Source organism: Mytilus californianus, unplaced genomic scaffold (assembly GCF_021869535.1).
Source record: "Mytilus californianus isolate M0D057914Y unplaced genomic scaffold, xbMytCali1.0.p SCAF_2, whole genome shotgun sequence".
Taxonomy (NCBI): domain Eukaryota; kingdom Metazoa; phylum Mollusca; class Bivalvia; order Mytilida; family Mytilidae; genus Mytilus; species Mytilus californianus.
In genome coordinates this window covers 12174568-12201654 of record NW_026262668.1, presented here as the reverse complement: position 1 = coordinate 12201654, position 27087 = coordinate 12174568, and the positions used below count along the sequence as shown (strand labels likewise).

General features: G+C 32.1%; 1 protein-coding gene and 1 pseudogene across 1 annotated transcript in view; one reads left to right on the top strand and one right to left on the bottom strand.

Annotated features, from left to right (window-relative positions):
* Nucleotides 1–8211: 8211 nt before the first annotated feature.
* Nucleotides 8212–11145, top strand: LOC127729258 (uncharacterized; annotated as a pseudogene).
* Nucleotides 11146–16093: 4948 nt separating this feature from the next.
* Nucleotides 16094–27087, bottom strand: part of LOC127729256 (high affinity copper uptake protein 1-like) — a 29593-nt gene continuing 18599 nt past the window's right edge. The window contains exons 3-6 of the mRNA XM_052236995.1: nucleotides 26184–26250; nucleotides 24722–24908; nucleotides 23478–23543; nucleotides 16094–21423 (exon numbers count right to left, since the gene is read on the bottom strand). Coding sequence (XP_052092955.1) covers nucleotides 21222–21423; nucleotides 23478–23543; nucleotides 24722–24908; nucleotides 26184–26250 — 522 coding nt within the window. The 3' untranslated portion in view covers nucleotides 16094–21221. The remainder of the gene's footprint in view (nucleotides 21424–23477; nucleotides 23544–24721; nucleotides 24909–26183; nucleotides 26251–27087) is intronic.

Below are 27087 nucleotides of genomic sequence, written 5' to 3'. Positions count from 1 at the left end.
TCCAATTATTTTTTACTGTTTGTTCTTATTTTGTGCTGTTACACCAATGTCCTTGGTTAGGATGATTGAGCTCTCACAAACATGTTTAACCCCGCCACTTTCTGTATGTGCCTGTCCCAAGTCAGGAGCCTATAATTCAGTGGTTATCGTTGGTTAACTGCTGGCTGTTAAATGTGTTTTTCGTTTATAGTTTTGTCATAAATATATTAGCACATATAATCATCAAATAAGATAAGCACACATACACATTAAATGAAATAAGCATCAGATTGAAATAAAACAGAACATTTGTCAGAAGCACCTCTATATGAATGTACATATAAAATCCAGAGAAGCGAAAACCTTCATTTTTTTAGCAACATGATGCACTTGTGGGATAATTTTACCTTTATTTGCATCAAAATCATATGATTCTACGAAAACTTAGTAACGAAATTCACATGCAGAGCGGAGTGTTTATAGAAATAAAAAAATATTGAAATAAATAATAACAAGTGTGGACACAGATCAGTGTGGATAGTATGATTGGATGTTTGACAGCGTTTTATATGACAAAAGGAGTTCTATGTTTTATGTTTTCTATGTATTAACTGTGTTGCACAATGACAACCAACATGAGCATTAGGGGTGTTGTTTATGTAATATTTAGTTTTTTATGTTCAACACGGGCATGGAAGAGACACTAATTGCATTAATTACCAAATGATTATGATAGAATATATATGTTCCACATCTTTGATTTTGGATACATTTTGTAGCTAGGAGAGGAACACATAATAGGTTCATTATTTTCTTAATGTGATTTTTTTATATGGGAGATGGTATCTGAGAACATGTATTTGCTTACTATTTGTATGGTTCTATTTATATTACTTTGTGGGGGATTGTCAGTATCATAAGTAAAAGATTTCGGTTAAATGTGGAAATTGTTTCTCAGTTTAGAAGACATTTAATGTTTTTTAGTAATGACAATGCCTGACATGATGATTGGGGCTAGATGAGCTAGAAAGTGAATTTCTGTGTTATTTTTTATTAATTCTTTGAAAATATCTCCTCCAAAGCTGGTCAAAGCAAAAAAGGTTTTGACCAGTATGAAAATGATATCAACAAAAGAACCTTTATGAGCATGCTTCAAAGACTCATAACTAACTACAGAAGTCATATGATAAAATGTCAAGTGGATATTATGAACATCTACTTAATATGTCTAAATATCTAAAAAGTTTTAGTATTCAATATGAAAAAAGCTATTGCAAAAGTATTCTCTTTTCAGTTTTTTTCGTTATATGGATACAAATATAAGTGATACCAATACAGTAAGGCAGTTTTGTTATGGTATGAAAGTGTAGTAATTAACATTTACTGTTAATTCACACAAATTCAGAAATAAACAAATGAATGATAAATGTTGAACATGTACAATGAAATATATTTTAGAAATCAATTAGGCCAGATAGGCCTTATAAATTGTGGTCTTTTTCTTAACATACTGAATGACCATTTACACTCAGGACTGAGTCGCCAGTAGGCAGTACAGATGTAAAAAAATAAAGTGTAACAAAAGAACCTAGCATCATATTGCTAAAAGCGCCAGTAGCATTGTTTGGTGAATTTGTGTTTTTTTTTTTTGGTTTGGCTAATGGACAAAAAATGTTTCAATACTGAGTGCAACACCTAGGATAAATAGAGGATTGTTTTATAAGAATAGTTGTTGAAATAAGCAGGCAATATTCAAAGTAGAATAAAAAATATTACAGGACTGTGTTTTAAAGAAATAAGCATTGTGCAGGGCTCACGTTACCATGCTACTGGGGCGACAAAGTCACTTTCCCGGTCGCCACTTCGCTTTGACCGACCTTCAAAAGCGAAATCTAGTCGCCCTGTTGTTTACGATAATCAAATTCAGTCGCTTTCGTCATCGGCAATATTCAACATTTACAAAGTCGATGAAACAGCAATTTTTCATTTGGAGGTAAAGAAATTCAAAGACATAAATGATTTATTTTCTTTAGGAGGTTAAAGCATTGATTTTAAAGTTGGTTGCATGTTATTTTCATAAAGACAATTTTTTTATCACTTCTGGTACTTGTTACTCAAGCGTAGATCAAATCATTCTAACTTTCGGCAAAGTAAGCTTGTTACTTCATTAGAACGTGATGAAATTAAAAATGTCTTGCTGTTGTGCAATACACTGTGCTGTTGCGCAATACTTAGTAAATCTGTCATCAGACTATAAACAAATAAAGTTCAATTAATTCCCAGTCATATTAGGAATTTATGAAAATGTAAAGGGAGCTTGCATCAATATATATAAACAATTCACTTAAGTTTCATGAGTATTGCTGACAGCATTTTTGAGCTATTGTCCGAAAACTGGAAAATCACCCCTTTTTTAATGAATAAAACCCCATCACTCAGAAATGTAAAATGTAAAATTTATAAAATTCTAAACGGAGCTTACATCAATATAGATATAAACAATTCACCAAAGTTTCATACAAACTGCTGAAAGCATTTTTGATTTTTGACAGAAACTGGAAAATCCCCCCTTTTTTCATGAATAAAACCCTGCAACTCAGAAATGTAAAATCTAAAATATATAAAAATCGAAAGGGAAATCATGTCAATAGATATAAACAATTCACCACAATTTCTTGCAAGTTGGTGAAAGCTTTTATTGTCCGAAAACTGGAAAATCCCCCTTTTTTTAATGAATAAAACCCCATAACTCAGAAACGTAAAATCTAAAATTTATAAAAAACGAAAGGGAGCTTATGTCAATAGATATAAACAATTCACCAAAGTTTTATGCAAATTTGTTAAAGCGGTTTTGAGTTAATGTCCGACATGTTGACGACGGACAGACAGACGGACAACGGTATACCATAGTACGTCCTGTAAACGGGCGTATAAAAATGACAGGGTGTCATACCACACCAAAACCTTCTGAAGGAAACACTAAGTTGGCAAACAATTTTTTTTTTTCATTGACAACCCTGTATAACCTTGCAGCAGTATCGAGTCTACATGCATTACCTTGTATATTTCATGTACATTGAACTTAAAAATATGTGGTCATTGTCAAAGTTAGTTATGTCAGTTATAATTTACACATTTACTGAAACATGCCAGAGAAGTGCATGTACAAACTTTTGAATTTGATCTGCAAACTGGGAAAGCCATCCTTTTTTATGAATAAAATTCCACAATTTATTAAATTGAAAGGGAGCTTGCATCAATAGGTATATATAAACAATTGACCAAAGTTTCATGACAAATAACTGCTTAAAGCATTTTCGAGTTATGTCCAAAAACATGGAAATCCCCCTTTTTGAATGAATAAAACCCCTTACATGTACATTGTAACTGGATAATGTAAATTTTAAAATTCCAAACATTCTATAGGGAGCTCACATCAATACATGAATATAATCCCATGGCATATAACTCTGAAACGGGAAACCTAAAATTTATAAAATAATCTGATTATCAATTCATATGTACAACAGTTTCATGCAAATTGGTGAAAGCTTTGAAGAGTTAATGAACAAAGCATTTTTAGAGTTAATGGGCGTTAACATGAAAATCCCCCTTTTTTAATGAATAAAACCTCATGTCACATTTTGAAAATGTATATCATAAAATTCCTAAAAATCTAAAAGGGAGCTCACGTCAGTAGATATAATCAATTCACCACAGTTTCATGCAAATTGGTGAAAATATTACTGAGTTAGTGAACAACATGCTAGAAACAGACAGATCAGGGCAGACAGACGGACAAAGGCATACCATAATATTTCTCATGAACAGGCGTATGAAAACTGCAGGGTACCATTCCAGGCCAACACCCTCTGAAGGAAACACTATAAGGGAGCTTCCTTTCCATTTTTATGGGGGGAAAAGGGGGGTGCTTGGATGAAAAATTTTGTCCTGCATTTTTTTTTTTTTAGTTCGAGATGTAATCTGTCCTGCCTTTTTATTTTTCACTCTTTTTTTGTCCTGCCTTTTTATCCATTAGTTTATCCCGACTTGTTTTTACATAAATTGTCATCCTGCCTTTTTTTTTCATATTGTCTCATCCTGCCTTTTTTCAAATTTCATCCTAGACCCCCCCCCCCCCCCCCCTAAAAATCAAATGGTAGCTCCCTAAGTCAGCAAACAAATTATTTTATTTTTACATTGACAAACCTGTATAACTGTATAAGCAGTATTAAGTTCATGTATTATCCCACATATTATTACATGTACATTGAACTAAAACAAATTGTGGTCATTGTCAAAATTATAATTTACAGTTTACTTTTCCAATGCTTTCAATTTAAGATTAGGGCATTTTTGTCATTGGAATCGAGTTTTGTAGTTGGAGATTACTCTAACCTCCAACGACTGTTTTCCGACACCAGCTAGGGCAGTCGGACTTCAGCTGGTCCCATATCAGATAGATGATATTTGCCCGTCCAAAGTGGATGTGCTGCTTCGTTGCTTCTGGAGGCGACTGGATCCATATAAATCAAGCCTCAATTTATTCATTTTTCTCTTCATTTAAGTAAGTTTGATCAACCTGTCACCCATTATCTTCTCATATTTGGACAGTTTTCACATTGACCCATCAATACTGGCATTTTAGAGGGTACGAATGCCCTTTACCGTCGGGCGTCAATTTAAACGGTCATTTTCGGCTACCGTTAGCGTCAAATATGTTAACATTTTACCGTGATTCGTCAACATATCCTCATCGCGATTCGTCAGAGGTCTCAAATAATTATCGTAACCGTTATTTTTGGGAAAAAATTAACGTGATTCGTCAAAATCTGTCGATTTTTTTATCGTCTTGAAGAAAGTCTTCATTTTATCGTCATGCACCTAAAATTACCGTTAACGTCATTTGGCAAGATTTTTTACCGTTATTCCTCATGAAGGTACCCCCATTACCACCCTCATTTTAACTTTCACTAAATAAGAATGTCACATGACCAACATTATGAACTGATTTATGCAAATGACCCTTATTCAATAGGAAAACATAATCTATATAAATCGAGTCTCAAGTAGTTCATTTTTCTCTTCATTTAAGTAAGTTTAATTGACCTGCCACCCGCTATTTTCTCATATTTGGACAGTTTCCACATTGACACATCAATACTGGCATTTTTACTTTAACTTTAAAAGATTGTGACATGATCAACAGAGAAAGTAATTTACAATGCATTATGAGAGCTGATTTATGAAAATGACCCTTATTCAATAGGAAAACATAATCTAACACCTCGTTCATTTATGATGCAAATAAGCTGAATGGCCGAGTGTGTTCAATTTGAAAATAAAGAGTTAAAATGCCAGAATCGCAAAAACAGACGTTGGACATCTGAGTAATCTCGGACTATGAGTACGAGTTTTGGGCAATTTGTAGGGGAGGGGGGGAGGGTTCAAGGGAAGCAAATGCTCTTTAAATTATGCATGTTTCAAAAATTGGGGGGAAATTACACAGAGAGTTGAGTCATTTTTTTCAGACTTAATTTAAATAATGACTAATGTAGACTTACCTTCTAATTCTATAAAAAAAAATTCACAACTACTGAACAGGAACAATCATGGTACTTTTTTGTCTATGAAACTACACTATGACATCTGATCTGCAAAACCTACAAACAGACACAGAAATATCATCAAATAGTGAAATATAAGATTGATTGCACCTTGTATGGATAGTTCCGACACGTGTTACATGGGGAGCCCGTTTGTTTACAAATAATAAATGTAGTATTTACATTGTTGATATTTATCAGTTCAAGTTTGTTTACGTTAATCAGCTGTCGGTACTATAAACTGTATGCATCACCGGATGCAGTGACATGAGTTATGACTTTGTCTTAGATTCCCACGATCTGTATTTCTACTTAATGATCTTGAATGCTTGTTATAAAATCATGTGTATTGCTGTTGATGCTAGTTAGTTTATATTAAACCATGTAACCATAAAGTTGTATGTTTATTCCAAGGTGCCTTGAGCGCGTACACTACAATAATGTCACGTGATCACGCACTGACTGTCACAAATTTTTATCCTCCGCCATTATTCTTATTACACAATATTACTGTACTTACACAATTCACAAATGCATAACCCATGTATCTTGCGGACATGCAATGGGAATGTGCACGGTTATCAAAAACTACAAAAATATTGCATGTACAGTTAATGAAGAAGTTATTTCATCAAATAGATAAGATTTTCACTCATGACACAAATCGACTGGGTGTCATCGCCATCGGGGATAATTGATAAATGGGATTAAATTGATCGCCAAGAAGGTGTAGAGAACCACCTCTGGAGAACCTTAACATTAATAAGTAATACTCACCAAAATTTCTCTATAATTAACGCTATTTTCTGTTGGAAAATTTCAGAAAGATGCTGATAAACCTATTTGGTGACACAGATTATTTTCTTGTTCTGGCGCGAAATATATTCTTACTCTTAATGCTTGACGTAACAAAATTTGTATAGAATTATATTTAACTAAAGCTCAGCGTAAATATGCAGAAGCATGACAACACATCAATGATAAAATGTGTAAATATTTCTGTAAAAGAATATGATTTTACTTTACCAATTACATTTGAGCGCAAGAAAATCTCTATGTGAATCGGCTGAATCCCGGGGTCGAAGTTCAACATATCAACGGAAATTTGTGTGTGCTTGCGTTGCTTTAGATCGAGGCCACAGCTTTTCAACCAATCGGGGAATGTTTACTTGGGGCATACATCTATTTTTACTGCAGGTTTCGACATGTTTAAATCGGGATTATAGAAAAATGGAATGTTGTTGGTAGATACAAAACAGAAAATGATGAACACTTTTAGCAAAAGATAAATTGGATCGGGGGTCTGTGAATTCACATTATTTGTACAACTCTCCTTACTCTTGGGGAGCGTGTGCTTTATATCGAGGCTTGCGTTGCTTTACATCGACGCCATAGTAGTTCAACCAATCGGGGAATGTTTATTTGGGGCATACATCTATTTTTACTGCAGGTTTTGGCATATTTTAATCGAAATCAGAGAAAATTGGAATGATGTTAGGAGATATAAAACAGAAAATGATAAATATTTTTAGCAAAAGATGAATTGGATCGGGGTTCTGTGTATTCACATTATTTGTACAACTCTCCTTACTGATGGCAAAAAATGGAATTTCCGTGACCTAAATATATATATATAGTAACTAGGCAATGCCCGGGTTGCCTTCCCTATCAGGGCCTTTTACATAAAAAATCATGGAAAGCGATTGCCCAGGTTGACTTTTTATTTTTACAATAGACAAATTTTATGAAAATCGGAAGGAATTGCAGTCAAGACAATAGCGGTGTTTTTTCTTGAAGTATACTGCGATGAATTTATAAAAATACAGCATATGAAATTCAGGTATATATTATAAGAGTGGCGTAAAGGGGGGTATCTGCACGGAAGAACGCGAAATAAAATTGCCATTTCACGATGAACGAACAATTAAAAATTTCTTGCACGTTGATCTTTTTACCGATTCACGAAAAACGGTGAATAACGAACCTTTTTCACGGCTGCACGTGAAATAAAAATGGCAAAACACGTTGCATAAAAATAACCCTTTACCACCCTCTTATAACGACCATACATGGGGGTCGGGTTGGGGAGTACTTCATCTCTGTATTCTTTAATTTTTCATGCCATTTTTCTCTATTCTTTATACTTTTTGCCCATAGTTTTCTATTCTTTATATTTTAACACCTCATTGTTCTCTATTCTTTATGTTTTTGGTCCATTTTTCTCTATTCCTTATATTTTTTGTCCATTATTCTCTATCCTGATATTATATTTTGTAAACCCCCATCTACACCCTCGTACATCCAATGTATTGCCTATTCAAAAGTCTATGCTTGTAGATATTTGCTGTAATTGTCATGTGGAAAAATACGATCAACAACGTTACAGAACACCATGCAAGGGCGGATCCAGCCATTTTTAAAAGGGGGGTTCCCAACCCAGGATAAAGGGAGGTGCCAACGATATGTTCCCATTCAAATGCATTGATCGGCCAAAAAAAAGGGGGGTTCCAACCCCAGGAACCCTCCCCCTGGATCCGCCACTGCCATGTGCATTCAAATAATGTCTTGCAATGGTGAAGATATTTTTAAATGTAAATTGACGTGACACGGTTGCACTACCATACTAAATATTTTTAGAATCCTACTGACCTACATGTTTGTTTTAAGGTACGCATCCAAACTTTGTCATTGCATTGTATTGTCATGGACTTATTTTTATACAGATTTATGCTTCAAATTTGTAATTGAATAATACTGCTTAATGTTTAGACAGCAAAGAACGATAAAAACTTGAATCAGTATTCATAAACAATACTATTTGTATGGAGAGCCATTTCGAATATTTTATAGATGTACAACGCTGGGAATAACATACTAAATACTTGCAGTCTTTTCTACAAATGAAAATTAAAATAGTTTTCCATTTACCATATACATCTACGTATCTTGCAAAGTATTCAAAGAAAAGTTTATTTGTATAATTCATGTATTCCACATTTCTAACATAAATGTAAATCCGCGCGTGCAAGTTGATACAACTTCAGGTTTAATTAAAGTGAAAATCTTGGAAATAGTTTATTTGTAAGAGCTCTGACAATTTATTGGTAGGTTAGATACTGCCTGACAAATATTCTTGTAATGAATATAGTTTTCCCAAAATTTATCTTGACAAGAGTATAGACCGTTGTCTTTTGTGGTCAATAATTTTATTGCAGCAGTGATTTTAATTTGTACAAGGGACGATACAAAACATGCTAAGTGAAAATACCGAAAATTTCTCAGAGTAATATTTTAAGAGTCGATGATATTTTTGTTTCATTTTCTTCTGAATTTTAAATGTGGCATCAATTAAATAACATTACTATCTTAGTCTCTATCAACAATGATTCATAACTCCAATTTATGGCATATTCTTAAATTGAAAATGCTTAACAATGTTAGCGGAAATGACATAAACCTGGTGCCACTAGAAGAGCAGGCACTTATTCCCATTCAACGAGCACCTGCGTTTAACCCAATATTGTGGGTGGGGTTCGTGTTATGAATCTTTATATTTTTGTGCGAAGTGTTCTAAATTATGTAATTGTATTGTTGACTTTCGACCTTTGTAAATTATTTAGATTGCTCTTTGTTTATGATCTTCTTTGAAAATTTTTTGAGAGAATTTTTATACAACACCAGATTGCAATTTGGGTGATGTACAAAGTTTTACATAAATCTGTGGATTGTGTTACTACAGAAAACCATGCATGTGCTCTTATACTAAAATGGGAGAATGTAAAGTTATTTCCCAAATTTATGGATCATATCCATTTAGCTTTCCCCTTATGGCAAATTATTACCCAATCTAGAATTTGAAGGGTAAAATCCAAACCAAAAATCCGCGTCTATCCGATAACAGGGTCAATAACTGTTGTGAAGAAAGAAAGTGGTTTTGTAAACGCCATAAAACAGATGTCAACAGCTATTCTGATACCTTTTTTTATGTATGTATATTTTCATGTCTACTGTTGACCGTCAAACCCGTACACCATGTCGTCAGTAAAACTCCATGCTAATGACAAATCAACCCAACTGGCAATGTCAACTTTTCAAAAGCAGTTCTCTCATCCTTTTATTTGACGCTGCAATCAGTAGACACTTGAATGCAAGTTGGTGACGGTTGACTGTCAGCATGTTCAAGGGTCATATAAATAGGTGTTTCCTACCATGCAACAGCCGTCGAAAACAGCTGATTCAGATATCAGTTTTAAAGCATCCAAAATTTTCAGTTTTTTATATAACCTATTTTTAGTGTTTTTCTGTCCCGTCTACGATATGGTATAATGTTTTCTGGTCTTTGCTTTCGTCTGTCATTCTGTCCGTTAGTCCGTCCTGTTTCTAGTTAAACGGTTTTGGTTAAGGTAGTTTACCATGACGTTGTGCTCACATCATCTTAATATTTAGTATGTCATATGTTCGTCATAATGTAAACTTTTCAAATATAAAACAAATTACGGTTTTGATTCTGATTTCATTCACTGAACATAGATAATTGATAGAATGAATAGAACAGAAAAGTAAATTTTCAGGTTAAAGATTTTGATTCAGGTAATTTATCAAAACGTTGTTGTCTCATCAATTTGAAACTTAATATACACATATTCATTGTAAGACTGACTTTTGAAATCTTATGTCAGATTTCTATTTTGACTCCAATTTCCCGCATTATTGAACACGGACTTACGTATAATGCATCTTTATCGTGTTGAAAAGCTTGTGGTAAATATGTTAAATATAAACAACATCATGTCAAAGTTCTACAGAAAACATTCTCTTGAAATTCAATTACTTTTACTTCAGAAAAATTGAGGATGAGTGGATGTCCTAGTTATGATGATGCACATGATCCTAAATATGGTGATCCCTATAAAGTTCAAATGGTGGTTGCAGACGAAAATACTTTAAAAGGTTATGGCAAGATTGTGACAAATTTTGAAAAAGAAAAAGTTGAAATTACCCCCTGGCCTGTGAGTGGATGGCGGCAGTTATATCCAGGAACTGGTACCATGGGTGGAATAATGGGTGGCGAATTTGTTTATCAGTGGAAGGGGGATATTTGCATAGCCACTGACAATAAAGACAACGATCATTACGTCACAGGTCGTCTGCCAGCAGGCATGTCTTATGATAACCGGACCCATGTACTAGTAAGAGAAGTCAATTACCATCCAGATAGTGGTCAAGTTTTTTATCCACGTGACAAAGATCCATTTGTTGCCTTATTGGCCCTACCTGGTGACGATATTAAACCGGAAGATCTTGTGGCATTTTATTTTAATGGATCATTTGGAGTACAGATCCATGCCGATATATGGCACCAGCAGGTCTACCCAGTAAATGATCGATCCGTGTTTTTAGGAAAACAAGGGTCTGTTCATGCATGTGTAAATATGGATACTGCTGAAGAGTGGGGGAAGTACTTGTTAGTTCCAGTTGGACCAGCGTCTTGACTTAGATGTGCATCTGTTTGTATTTATAAATTGCAATAATACAATTAAATAAAATGACTTAATAGACAGATATTTTTTTGGTAGTAATATGAGTATTAGTGGCGATGTCTTGTGTCTAATTAAATGCGTTGAATTTTTAGATATCTATATTAAACACAAATTTTCTAATTGGGTTAAACCTTAACTGAATTTACAACTACAAAGCCTAAACGGCGGGCTGCAATGTGGTACAATGTATCTATATATAGATGCCTCAGTGTTACTTGTTTGTATGGTTGTGTTATTTTCTAAGCGTGTACTTCACATATCCTTATTCATATTTAAAACTATGATATACATGTAGTGCTTTTGGTCGAACATACTTAGGGAATATCAGGCTTTCTGCACCTTATGTCCGTAGGTGGCCTGTTGTATCATGGAAAAAATTATGCCCTGATGCAACTGTGACGTAACCTTCTTTTCCAGTGGTAGTGAAAATTTCAAACGCACAATCTCATTCTATTTGCGTGGCCTATCTATAATGTTTGATATTGTCGTTTGACGTCTAACTTCCATTAACATTTCTTATTTTGATCTGCTTCTTAAAAACTATCGTGAGCAAAACGAAAAAAATGGCCGTACACAGATTCATTTTTGGTGACTTAATTTAAGAATTGAATGCTTCTTTTTGTAAATGTATTGCGGTGTAAAAGCGTTGACCGAAGTACATTTTGTATGAAGCGCGGAAGCGCTTCATTCTAAAAATATGCGCACGGTCAACACTTTTACAACCCGATAAAACTACTAAAAGAAGCATTCAATACTTATAATTACATTTTTAGCTCACTTGGCCCTTTGGGCCAAGTGAGCTTTTCTCATCACTTGGCGTCCGTCGTCCGTCGTCCTGCGTCCTGCGTCCGTCGTCCATAAACTTTTACAAAAATCTTCTCCTCTGAAACTACTGGGCCAAATTTGACCAAACTTGGCCACAATCATCATTGGGGTATCTAGGTTAAAAAATGTGTCCGGTGACCCGGCCAACCAACTAAGATGGCCGCCATGGCTAAAAATAGAACAGAGGGGTAAAATGTAGATTTTGGCTTATATCTCTGAAACCAAAGCATTTAGAGCAAATCTGACAAGGGGTAAAATTGTTTATCAGTCAAGATCTATCTGCCCTATAATTTTCCGATGAATCTGACAACCCGTTGTTGGGTTGCTGCCCCTGAATTGGTAATTTTATGGAAATTTTGCCGTTTTTGGTTATTATCTTGAATATTATTATAGATAAAGATAAACTGTAAACAGCAATAATGTTCAGCAAAGTAAGATCTACAAATAAGTCAACTGGACCAAATTGTCAGTTGACCCCTTAAGGAGTTATTGCCCTTTATAGTCAATTTTTAACCATTTTTCGTAAATTTTTGTAATCTTTTACAAAAATCTTCTCCTCTGAAACTACTAAGACAAATTTAACCAAACTTGTCCACAATCATCATTAGGGTATCTAGTTTAAAAAATGTGTCCGATGACCCCGCCCGCGAACCAAGATGGCCGACATGGCTAAAAAATAGTACATAGGGTAAAATGCAGTTTTTGGCTCATATCACTGAAACCAAAGCATTTAGAGCAAATCTGACAAGGATAAAATTGTTCATTAGGGCAAGATCTATCTGCCCGGAAATTTTTAGACCAATCAGGCAACACGTTGTTGGGTTGCTGCCCCTGAATTTGGTAATTTTAAGAAAATTTTGCAGCTTTTGGTTATTATCTTTAATATTATTATAGATAGAGATAAACTGTAAACAGCAATAATGTACAGCAAAGTAAGATCTACAAATAAGTCAACATGACCAAAATTGTCAATTGACCCCTTAAGGAGTTATTGCCCTTTATAGTCATTTTTTTTACAATTTTCATAAATTTTGTAAATTTTTGTAAATTTTTACAAAATATTTTCCACTGTAACTACTGGGCCAAGTTCATTTTAGATAGAGATAATTGTAAGCGGCAATAATGTTCAGTAAAGTAAGATCTACAAACACATCACCATCACCAAAACACAATTTTGTCATGAATCCATCTGTGTCCTTTGTTTAATATGCACATATACCAAGGATGAGCGACACAGGCTCTTTAGAGCCTCTAGTTTTGCTTGTGCACTTTATTGTGGAAGCTCGTGTCATCATGAATGTTACATTTCACTATGAAGGTTAATTTCAGAATGACGCGAGATTGCTGTTAGCCAATCAAAATAACGTATTATAATGAAACATACATGTAATGCAATATTATGAATTTAAACTCGGTTGCCAGATTAAAGTTTACTTTGAAACTCAATGAAAAACTCAAAATTTGATTTAATCAAAGACAGATAAAGCAAATGAAATAAAACAGTGCAGGAATGATGTTTGCTTCTGACCTGATGAATAGTGAAATATGACTCCAAATATTCAAAAAGGAGGCCCAAATGTCTTTGATAGAAAATGAAAAGAATTGATACTCATTATAACTGCTCTATTTATTTATTGTGATTAAATTATTTCCCTTTTTTTCTTCTCATTGATTTCAGTGCAAATAAGAGCAAAACACCATAATCAGGAAAATAATTTCGATGTCGAAAAAAAATCTTTCGATTGCCCTTTGGTATCTTCAGCTGCATTTTTATTCCAATTTCGTATGCTAGATATAAAACATCATAGATTATTGCTTATCCGACAAATATACTGAAGACTAACTTTCATCAAGAAAAAACTGAACACTGATGGTTGAAAGAGACTCCAGGCCATATGACATATATGCAAGAGAGACACACTCACCACAACAAAACATTACCGTTACTGTTGCAATCTTACCACCCAAACTAAAGAATATGACCCAAGACCAAATGACACATATCAGACAGACGTACAGACAGGTATTTCTAAAACATGTCTTTATCGAAATAATGCTGTATTGTCGTGTATAGTTTATGAGGAACAGATCCAACTAAGATAAAAATAATTTAAATGAAATAATTGTCTTTTAACAATAAAATAGTCACTCTCCGGGTGCGGGATTTTCTCGCTGTGTTGAAGACCCTTTGGTGGCCTTGTGCTGTTTTCTGCTCTTTGGTCGGGTTGTTGTCTCTTTGATACATTCCCAGTTTCCATTTTCAATTTTACTCAACAGTGTGATGTAGATCGATAGCCTGACTAACTACAGACATAAACCTACATGCATATCTTGGGATCCTGACTAACTACAGATATGAACCTACAGGCATATCTTTGGATCCTGACTAACTACAGATATGAAGCAGATATTGGACTAGGATCCAAAGCTATTAAATACAAAACTTTACCAGTCACTCTAGCATGAAATGTAGGTCTTGATGACCTTAATGTTGCTGAACAAGCGCTTTACAATATGATAGCTGTTTTGTGATAAATCACTGATACACATAATGTATCATGTATTATCGTTTGTATCTGAGAAATGGTGAATATTCAAACTTTATATCAGGGTGCAAGTGCATTTGTAAATGTGGATATATTCTGTACTGGTATTATAGAGTAACATGATATTTCTGACAATTTTTATTTTATATTCTTCTTTGCATTCCATTAGGCCATACCAAAAGGAGAGGTTGAGTACTATATAAAATTGAGAATGGAAATGGGGAATGTGTCAAAGAGACAACCTGACCTAAGAGCAGAAAACAGCCCAAGGCCACTTATGGGTCTTCAACACACCTAAACAAAATTGTGTACTAGTTCAGTGAAAATGGATGTCACACTAAACTCCGAAACATATAAATGAACTAAAATTAAAAAAACATACAAGACTAACAAAGGCCAGAGGCTCCGGACTTGGGACAGGCGCAAAAATGTGGCGGGGTTAAACATATTTTGTGAGATCTCAACCCTCCCCCTATACATCTAAAACTGGTTTCACATCACCACCAGTAAATCTGCTTGTCACTAGTCAAGAATCTTGTCAGTAGCTGCATTTTATATTTCTTCTTATTTTTGTCCTTTAAAGCCAACTCATTAAGCTTAATTACCAACTGTGCAAGGGCTTAAGAAAGTACACCACTAATTCATGGCCCCATTGCTTTCTATGTTAAATTCCCCAATTTCAAGCAGGCACAGCTCTTTTGTTTCAAGTTCAAATAAAGTGACAATCATTGCATGTCAAAGCAACACTTTATGGTGCCTTGTACTGAAAAAATCAACATACCTTTAATGGCATATAAGAAAGAACTGGTTCCCGGAACTTCAGATATACCAAAACAGGTACTTCAGATCTGACAAACAGGCAAAATGTACCCTCTTTTTTAAATTTCATGCATTTTTTTTATTTTTCAAAATTATAAGTCAAACAGTGTTCTACAATGATCACCAGTCATTCAGCTTTCATTTGATACCAAAATTACCTAAATATTCTACATATTTTGAAAGTTACACCCATGCGTAGGAACTATTTTGTGTTAAATATGTACTACTTTCTGGTATGTGCTTTCTGGCCGGGCCCGAATTAGTGGTGTTACACCTTAACAGCCAGTCAAGGTCGTTAAAAACTACCCAGCCATTAAGCTTAAGAGCAAATATAATGTATAGGCACTTAAACATTGATGAAGACTATACATTGACCCCTGTATGTATTTTGTTGTTTATTGCTGTCTCATTAACATATAATCCCACTTATCCTTTTGTTCACATGCACCATAGGTTCCTACACTTATGAAAGAAAATAAGTGATATAGCATCAATTTCTTTATGCAAGTGCCAAGGTAGGCTGTTAGCAAAAAATCTTAAACAAAATCTTCACTTTAGAGGTTTTCTTTAAAACATAACCTTATACATTATTTGTATTTCAGTGGAATTTCTTCTTATTTTCAAGCAAATTTCATAATTTAATACAATGTTTCTCATCACACTTTTTTTAATTTTAAGTATCATTTGACTTTTCTCATCTTTTCCAATCTTAACTGTGAAGGTATTTTGACAGAGAATGAGAGATTCTAGTCATGTAGAATAAGAAACAAACAAAATAAACTGAAAATATATATTTATTTAAAAACAACAACACTTTCTCAGTGAGAATACATCTCTAGTTTTAAGGCCAGAAAACTGTCTTACAAAGTTCTACTTTGCACTAGTATTTTGTATATGAATCGTTTACTTTGTTGAATAATCTAAAGTACATTATGAATGTATTGTCTTTTCAAGCTTTCTGGCCCCAAAGACATACACAATGATTTTGTTTAGAATGTCTAGATATATCATAGGTGTGTTAATTTGACTACTTGATTACATGCATTATATATTTCATCATTCTTTATACTGTTTTTACAATACCATTTATGTAATATTTGTTAATGATATCAAACAAAAATGTAGCATCTGTAATGCACATAGAAAATGAATGTGTATCATGCCTTCTTTTATTTAAACAGACAGCTATGTACAGGGACTATTTATAGAAAAACTAGAGGTGCTGTAAGCCAGACCACAAACGGATAAGCCAAATCCCTTTAAATAACCCTGAGACAATTATTTTTCTTCATGCACATTTATGAAAGTTTCGCTGATATCCACATTTAATGGTTGATAAGGAATTGCTTGAAAACAGGATTTGTTGACAAATGGAGTGACAACTGTCTCATAATTGTCATAAATAGTTAAGATTGCTCTCACTATATGCAAGCAACCAATGATACCATGCAATATTTATTTGTAAGTATTTTGTTGTATTTTAGTATTCTGTAATACTTATTTCAATGACTTGTGTTTTTTTCCTTGGTTTATTATTCCTTGTTTGTTTTTAACTATATAAGAGGGATGAAAGATACCAGAGGGACAGTCAAACTCATAGATCGAAAACAAACTGACAACACCATGGCCAAAAATAAAAAGACAAACAGACAAATAATAGTACAGATGACACAACTTAGAAAACCAAAGACTAAGCAACACGAACCCCACCAAAAACTTGGGGGGTGATCTCAGGTGCTCCGGAAGGGTAAGCAGATCCTGCTCCACATGTGGCACCCGTCGTGTTGCTTATCTTACCCTTCACTACTTGAGATAAAAGGGGTGATTAGTTTAACAATGCCACATGTGCCATGTTGAAACTGAATCAAATCAGTGATTACCTGTCCCTTCACTGCTTGAGATAAAAGGGGTGATTAGTTTAACACTGCCACATGTGCCATGTTGAGTCTGAATGACATCAGTGATTACCTGTCCCTTCATTTGTTGTCTTTTAAATTGGTGTTGGTAATTTCTGTTGAATTATTTACACCTTGTCTTGACCATTGTTAAAAGCTGTATAGTGATCTCTACATGTCTTTTTTGCAAGTTTCTCTGCGATGTTCAAATCATATCTACTTTGACAAAAAATAATATTTTATTTGTGGATAGTAGCACCAACATATATATACCAAAGTATTAGTACATCACACTTAATATAAATTTCTATTATAAACAGTTTCAATATTCATGTAATTTTAAAAGTTAAAACACACAATAATGGATTTGATTTTTCTGGTCCTTTATAGTAGATGTGTAGTTAAATAAATAAAAACCTTTTAGTGCCTAATCCAATAATATTACAGATTACACTAACAGATGGACAACATGAAAAGATGGTTAATCTTGGTCCTCGATGGCCCTAAAATCAAATGTATTTTTAATGTTTTTAAATTAGCATAGTGAAATGTTTAAACTGTGGACTTCAATAAAACCACTCCTGTTTTATTCAAAATATTTCCATTTCATTGGTTACACAGCCATCAGTTGACGGTAGCATACCAACTTTCATTTTAGGTAAATTTACAGAACTGTATATGCCCTAAAAGTGTCTCTTCCGTCATCAGTTTTAAATCCATTTGATTTAAGTCTTAAATACACCTTTTAATTTGTGCTAAATATGCTCCTTTTTATGATTTGCCAGGATATTTTATTGTTCCATCCCTTTTTTACCTAATTGTGAAAAATGAGATATTTTGATACATGTGGATGTGTATATGTTTAATAAGGAGAACTTTTTGTTCCCAAGCTTTCAGTAAATTTGTATGCCAGTATTTCACATGAAAATATGATATGTTAAAAACATTTTGAGTTCATTCAATAACTTCTTTAAATTTCACCTTATGAATTATAATAAATATATAAAATATACATGTATGCATCTTTCTGAATAATACTACTAAATTCCACCAAATAAGTTCATACATAGAACCTTACACAGAAAATGAAAATATCTTCATCATACATATATTATATATTATGTAGAAAATCTAATGTTCACAGAACAAATGATAAAAAACATATTTTATTGTTATTTTATTAACAATGTATATACTGTAAATTCAGAAATAATTGTGATATTCTTAATAATGTAAACAATCCGTTGAAGGCAGTACCTTGACCTATAATGGTTTACTTTTGTAAATTGTAACTTGGATGGAGAGTTGTCTCATTGGCACTCATACCACATCTTCCTATATCAATCCAACAGGATAGGTAACATATTTACAGAAAACAGCTCATTTTATTTTCTGTACTAGTTTTTCAATTATTGCTCTAAATATTTTAATTACGGGTATGAAGTTTTTACTGGTTGGGGAATCATTGTCTTAGAGAACACCATCTACCTTCCAAGACTCATTGACAGACTATTACATATTGTAGCTATATGCAACTGCAATTTTTTGCATGCAAAGTCCTCCCTATTGTAGTGGTGATAAACTGAAAAAATCTTTACTAATAGATTCTAATTAATGAGACCTCCCTTGACCTCAAGGCCAGACATATTTTTGTTAAAAAATGAAAACAACACATTATAGCCATGCGTCCGAAGCGCTTTTCAGGATTTACCTTCATCAGGAACACTCAAAGCCGAATTTTTGAAACCAGGGGTGTATAAGAACCGGAATATTTGAAGAGCTTTTAAGTAACATTAAGAAAAGCATACAAAAATTAATTTCTGAAAGTACAGTATAATTATTATAAGATGATGTGAAATATTTATTTCTAATAATTTGATGTAAAATAATTATCTCCTTTGATGTAAAAATAAATGTATATCAATAAAATATAACACAAAATTTGTGACCTTGTAGCAGGACTATCACAGCCCAAAAAATATAAATTATAAACAAAAAAATTAAAAAACCAATGGATGATTTCTACAACATCTGTTATCACACTCTACATTTTCACCTTATCATACTAACCAATGAAACATAAAGGATAAGTTTATAAAAACATGTCTTTACATAGTACCTGTCCATACAGCCATTGAAGCCTTAATAGGGACCATTACTAAGGAGGTGGCCTGGAGGCAAGTTATGGTTGTGACTTTACTCTTTAAAAGATTAATACAGGTTTCATATTTTATAGCATCCTAATTTCTCCCCTCAATTCATAGTCAATTTTAATGAAAAAATTTACCCCAATGACCACATTGGTACATTTTAAAACCTAGCTACAGCCCTCCTCAATTAATTTCAATTAAAATACAATTAGAAAGATTTATCATATACAATGTACATTCATTCAGGAAATTCAAATGAGTTTTTTGTGTTCTTAACTTTTAACTTTCTATGATGAGTTTTAACTAAAATATTTAGTATTTGCAGAGACATTTGCACAATAAACTACCGGTGGGATTTTTACTTTAAATTCTTAAAAAATTTAACAGTAAATAAAATATCTAATCCTACAACAGATCTTAGAGTCATGTATTTTTTTATGAATTTTCCAACTGTCAGATGTAAGTACCGAGGGGAATATACAAGCTAAAAATATAAGTGCTAAAAATTGAATTAAAGACTAAAATGGAAACAGAAAAGGTTCAAATTTTGTTCAAAATTGCTAATAAATATCATTCATAGCTTCAAAAGAGGTGAAAATCTCCACAACACTCTCGACAGCTACTGGTATCCATCTATTATTATCATGAAGGCTGAATCTAATATTTTGAAATGAAAGAACCTTTATGATCATTCTCTAATACCTAGTATCCTTCAAATCCTCACATAAATTCCTAATGGATATTTCCAAATAAAGTGAAACATTCTTTCCATCCAGTGATAAAAATACACAATAAAATGTTGTGTCATTTAATAAAATAATCAATATTACTGCATTGTAAGAAATTTTCAATATTACTGCATTATAAGAAATTTTCAATATTTCTACTGAACTCAACAAATTCTATACATTTGTATATGCAACCACAAACAACCTAACAAATTAATCAAATATATATAATATATGAATATGATATGAATGGGATGAAAATTCAATGGCACAAAAGATATAAAATGTTCTGAAAATGAAAAATTTATTGCTGCATGAGATATTGGCACTGTATAGAATTTACATATTTTAATTGATAGATGAGAAAAATTTTGGTCCCTCTTTATAAAATACATATAGTGTATGTCACATTTTTTCAAAATGGTTTAAAACTGACATGTAAATGTGGTTCTTATAAACAATCTAGAAATTCTTCTGTTAAAGAAAATAATCAGTTTTTAGGACAAACAATTTCTTTTTTCACTCAAAATCTTATTTCCATAAAAAAAATCTCGAACACAGTAAAAACTCCATCTTCAGCTATTTTAAAATGCTCAGTCAATATACATCAATAGTTTACTTTAAGGAATTGTTCACAAATATAATCTTCATGTCTGTCAATATATAAAATTTATCATACAAAAAATCACAGAAATTTGCAACCAACAAAACAAATTGTTACATATTAGTTAAATACTGAATGAATTCAATATACATAATTGAAATAGATCACATAAGTGTATCAATAAACATCATTCGATGAACAATATATTTCCTGTACTTGGGAACATTTTTACAGTATAGGTTATCTCCCTTCACCAACTTACCCAGGAATGATAGTATATGAAAACCAGGTACATGTAAATGTTTCCTAACTTTTTCATTTGTAAGTGATTTTTTTAAAAATATTCTTTTTTGTAGCTTAAAAACTCCAAAATGAAGGAAATTTTTCCTCTTGCCACCTGGAAGAAAATGCCTGATTATTTGGCATATGTAAATTGGTTAAGGGTTGACAATTGGTATCATTATTTTCGAAGTGAAATATGCTATAATCTTTCATTATATATATACTGGTATTAATAATGTAATTTGTGCTAATGACAGTGTTCGTTGACATCGACAACAACCGCTCGTTTCCATCCAAACATAAAATAACCAGCCCCAGCTCCTAAAATGACAGCTAAACACAACCATACATTGTAGGTCATAAACGCCAACATAAGGCAATAGCTGATAAACACTTGTACTACGTGTAGAATCGTCTGTATGAAGTGTGATGTACTTATTATTTTTTGCCTAAAAATAGAAAAAAAATTATTGTACAAAATGTATGGAAAATCAAAAAAAAAATATAATCTGCAAATATCTAAACAACATATCACTTAGCATTGTATCATCTAAAGTGTTTGACTGTTATGGATTGTTAATGAATGTCATTTGTTGTCCCCACCCATCATTATTTCATCCTTTTTTCCATGAACTTTGCTGACAGGTGCAGTATGTGAAAAGGGACGGATATGAGCAAAATCCATACTGTATACTGTATAGTAAGTTATCAAAGGCCTGACATGACAAAATGTTAAACAATTCAAATGAGAAAATCAACGGCCTGATTCATCAACAAAATAACAAAGTCATTTTCTATATATATTCTTTTATTTGTGTTTTTTTTTTATTATCACAATACTCATGTCCATCTTATTTTGATTAAGATGTCTTAAATTGTCTTGATTTTCTCTAACTGCTCTTACAAGACAAATTATACACCAAATATTTTGTGTGAAAGTACAGTATAAACAATTTAGACTATGATTTGACAGGAAAAAGTATTTTGCATTTTATTATAAATAAGACTTTAAAATTCCCTGATGATAAACACTTTGTGGTGAAAATGTAGGAAAGGGGTGATAAAGTAAAGTTTTACAGTATATAAAATAATGGCATCCTGAATTATGTCAAAACTGATCAAATACACACAAAACTTTTGAACTTTTTTTTCCTGGTATCAATGACAAATCATTTATAAAGAAAGTATATTATTCAGTGTATATTACATGTAGATTGTTAAATGCAATAGATATGTACATTTAGTTTCGTTTTAAATACTGATAATATATATGTTAACCAACACATGCAAAAATATAAGGTCAAACTCCCAAACCATATAATAATGTTACTACAGAAACAATAAAACTGTTCAATACTTTTCTTGCATTTAATCAGTTCAATTTCAATTCTACCCAGAGCTATTTAAACAATTATTGAATATGGAAATCATTTTTGCTGGAATGGAACAGGTGACTGCAGGATAATTTACCTTGAAGTTACCAGAGTTCAATCCGATTAATCTTGGTCTGAACATTTTACATTTATAAAACATGTACAGCTCTTGAAAAAATAAAAACAGAATTGATCACTTGCAAGAAAATTATTGTTTTTGGTTAAAATGATTAATAACAACATGCTTTGTTAGTACTAATATACACCATGCCTTTAAGTTAGTAATACCACATCATAAACTCAATCCAAGAGCAACTGTAATGTAGTAAGATTTTATATTTATAGAACTTTTTCAGCTTTATTTTATGGTGTAACAAAATTTCTGTTAAACAGTTGAGAACTTGGGAATACAAAACCAAAACTTGGTGGTAATTATTTTTGAGTTACCAAGCACACAGAAGTGTAAATATACCATTTTTGACTATGGAAAATCAACAGGGGATACTAGTAATTACACATGTACATGGTTTTGGTATATCAAAATTGAAATTAAAATACCGGTAATAAATTGATCATTGGTTTTTGAAACCATCTACATTTGTAATTAAATTGTCAAAGAATTAAATGAAGCAATAAATGAAAAAAAAGTTTTGCATTGTAAATTTCCGTTTATAATTCATTAAATTTGAAGCTATTCATGAAAAAGTTCTATGAATACATACTGTCAAATTCAACTAAAAAGTAGAGTAAATGGGAGTTAACTCAAACAAAAACAAAACTTTATAGGACTGGTTACAATATGACTGACAGTTTACCTTGCTATCTCCTTTGTATGATATATATTTCCAGAACATTCAAGTCTTTCAAAGAAACAAATGTAACATTATCAAATTGTTAAATTCAATAGAAATGTATAACTTTAGACTTTTAAAGAAACAAATATATCATTATCAATAATATTTGTTTCAGTAGAAGTGTAAAATTTAAGTTTTTACAAAATATATATATAAAAAATAAAACCTTGAAATTTCTTAAGCATCAATCTGATTACTACTACTATAACTAGCTTTAGCATTAAAGCATAATTTATTTTAGCTTCCACGCATGCTAAATAAAAATTGTGAAAATACCCATTTATTTTATCTTGTGTAAATTTACGATACTCAATGCCATCAGCAAGTTTTTCAACTGTTTGCCTGTTAATATTTATCAAATAAAAATAAATTTCTTCTCATGTACAATAAGGAAAATTACAAGAAATATTCAATTTTAGTAAAAGTGATCTGATTGTCTCCAAATTCACAATTTATCTCAAGAACCATTGTAAATTAGATATGTTAAAATTGTATTAAAACCCCATGCTTTCCATGCTGTTATCCTATTTTTATCAAACAGTCCCACCAAAATATCTTATATCTGAATAAATATACCATGAAACCTTCTTAGTCCACAATAATTAATAAGGACCCAAGATTACATTTACAATATTAGAAACAATTTTACGAATGAAATATAAAGCCTGTGGGGAAATGATAAATCACTATTATAAGTACGTAACCTAAAACAGCAAAATAAGAAGAATATTTATGTGTAAAATTTGGGAAATAATCAATCTATATCATTCTAAAAATACATAAGTTTCATATTTGTTGAAATTGTGATCTACTGGGGAATTTTGTCGACCTGATTTTATTCCCTACACATTTAGAGAAATTCAAATTTACTTATAACACATATCTAACATTGATTTAGATTTATGATTGGAAGAGGTAAACAGCTGTCAAAATATCAAATTTCCTTCCATTTAAAAATTGACAATGGAAAAGATTTTTGCCAAAAAGTATGTACTTTGATATGATATTCTTGTCACAATACTGTAAAGTGAGTGTAAACCAATTAATATTTGCGAGAAAAATGATGCAAAACATAAATCTTCATGAATATGTTAACCTTGGATCTTTCTGTACGTAAATACATAAAGGAAATAATAAAATTGCTATATTAAATTGCCGTGAATTCGGCTAGAACTGATTAAAAGCAATATAAACTATCCATTAAAAATAAGTTGGTTTACAATATATGAAATAGTTTAAATTTCAAATCAACTTATAATTTGTCCAAACAAAATAGAACATTTTGACAATTTTTTCTATATAACTCTTCATAAATTCATAAAATATCCACTTATCACTGTCTACAGTCTGAACAAGAACTATTCAGAATTAAAAAAAAAAAAAAACAACTCAAACAGTTTGGATAGATTTCTATCTTTCCATATTAGGTAATGGAAATAACCCTAAAACATACTCCATAGTAAGGGAGATAAGTAACTCAGCCACATACCAATGGAAAGGGAGATAATTCAGACACATACCCATTAGATTTTGCTGACTGTGGATCTATCACCATTGTATCTGTTGATGTATGAGTATATTTTGAGATGGTAGCTTCACTGGAATAGTTTGGTGTCAATGCTTTCCGTAGGAGATGTTCTCTAAAAACTTTTAAGCCTTCATAGATTAGCGCTAGGATGAATATGACTATGCAAGCACCAACCATTTCTGAAAAATACAATCAAATACATAAAATGTATATCTGTATATATTTTGTCTTCATGTTTACTGAACAAAAGGTTGAAATGAATATATTTTTTTTAACTTGAAAGATCTGCTTTCAAACATAACTAAATTATTAACCTAGGAATATGTTTTTGCTGATTCGTTGGGAAATTAAAAGGCAGCAATATGATAGCCTTAGCTATTACTACATGTGAGTGGGATGAATTCTGCAGTCACAGACATCATAAACCTCTAATTGGCAATCAATCCTGTAAATATTAGAATTAAACATGTATTTTAGTACATGTACTGGCAGTTCTCAATAGGAATAATTTGTCTATTAGCAAACAATTTTCTGATGATTTATTTTTCAAATTCATCTCCAATTAAATTCTTTATTTCTATGTGATAATTGAAAATGCTGAAAACAAAGTCGAAACCAAAATCATTGTTTAGCAATTATGTCTAATAGAAAATAAAGTATGTATTGCATTTATTCTAGATTATATTGTAAACATCAACTAATCTTTATTTTCCAACACCTGTCTACAACGTATATTGGTAAACAAAGGATGAGGACACAGAGAGGGTACCAGTCATTTCAATTTTTGATCAGGAATGAAACAAGAAAATAATTCATAAATATTTCTGGAGTTGATAGGGTTTCTGATACAGAAAAACACTCTGAGGGTGTTTATAAAACAAAGCATGGAGAATAAAACAATACTAACAGGTCATAACAATACAATAACTGGTGAGCACTTGTATTCAACTACATTGCAAAATGAATTATATCAAAATATTGAGTGACAGTCCCTCATATTTTCTATGATTAATGGGCTTAACTCTATAATCCAACCCTAATTAAACTTAAACATGATCTGAAACTTCAAATAACATGATTTAAGATCATGTAGGTACCAAAAATCAGTTCAATATCTCAACCTTTTTGACATTTAAGAAAGAATTGATAACACTGAAATTCCATTTTATCCCATAAACAAGTTCACGACTTTAAGGCTTTGGGGAAAAGCAGGGGAAAATTCAAGATTGATAGATGTGTTGACAATCACATATCTTGAAAATCTAATTTAAACAGTACAACACAACAATGCTGTACATATTTCTCATTTTCAAACAGAGCAGTCTAAAGCAAGAGTCCATGGCGTTTTTGCTACTGATTGATTGATTGGTTGGTTTTTGCTTAATGTCCATTGGCAATTTTCACATGTTTTTGCTATTATGAATATATTTAGAAAAATCTCTTCTCAATCTCACCTCCTGCTGTAGATACTAGAGCCTCTTTGAACAGAACATGTTCACACGTCCCTGTGTGGAAATACATCTGAAAATAAATCAACAAAACAGTATAACATCAGTAATTAGCAGACTGAACAACAAATCAGTAACTGTATTTTCCTAAATTGATTGATTGGTTAGTGATTAACGCCACTTTGAGCACTGTTGGCTATTTCATGGCAGCCAGTTTTTAAAGGTGAAGGAAGCCATAGTACCATGAGAGAACCACAGACCTTCAGTAAGAAAACTGGCAATCCTTGTCAATCATAATTGAAGTCGAAGCACCTGCCATGTACAGGACTTGAACTTATGTGACCTCAGTGTTGACAGGCTAGTGATACAGTAGTAGGACTACTTATACCACTCACCCACCATAGCCCCTATATAATCCTACAAGCTATAATTATAAATATGTGTGTGTTTTATTTTATAGATTTTAATGGTACATTCTTAGTCAATAATACAAATAATACAATTAATTTTATTTTATAGCATGATCAATACAATAAAAGTATCACAGCTTGTAATTTGATGAATATTGCCCCTCATAGATATTATCAATTGCATGCTGAAACTGTGAACTGCAATTTTCTACTCATGACAATTTAAGAAATATTTGTGCAATTACCATATAATTGTTAATTCAAAAATGAATGTGTGCCTTTATTTCATGTGAAACCTGAAGAAATTACGAAGATAAATTAATGCTACTGACAATTTAAAAACTGCATGATTAATATAAAAATTTGAATAATAGATGAGAGGTATATGAAATTAGACAGCAACTCAATGATACAAAATATCATCTAGTGGTCAACATCAAGGATTTAAACTTTAGACATCAATCCATACAATAAGTCAAATTCTAGTTTAATCGTCCCAA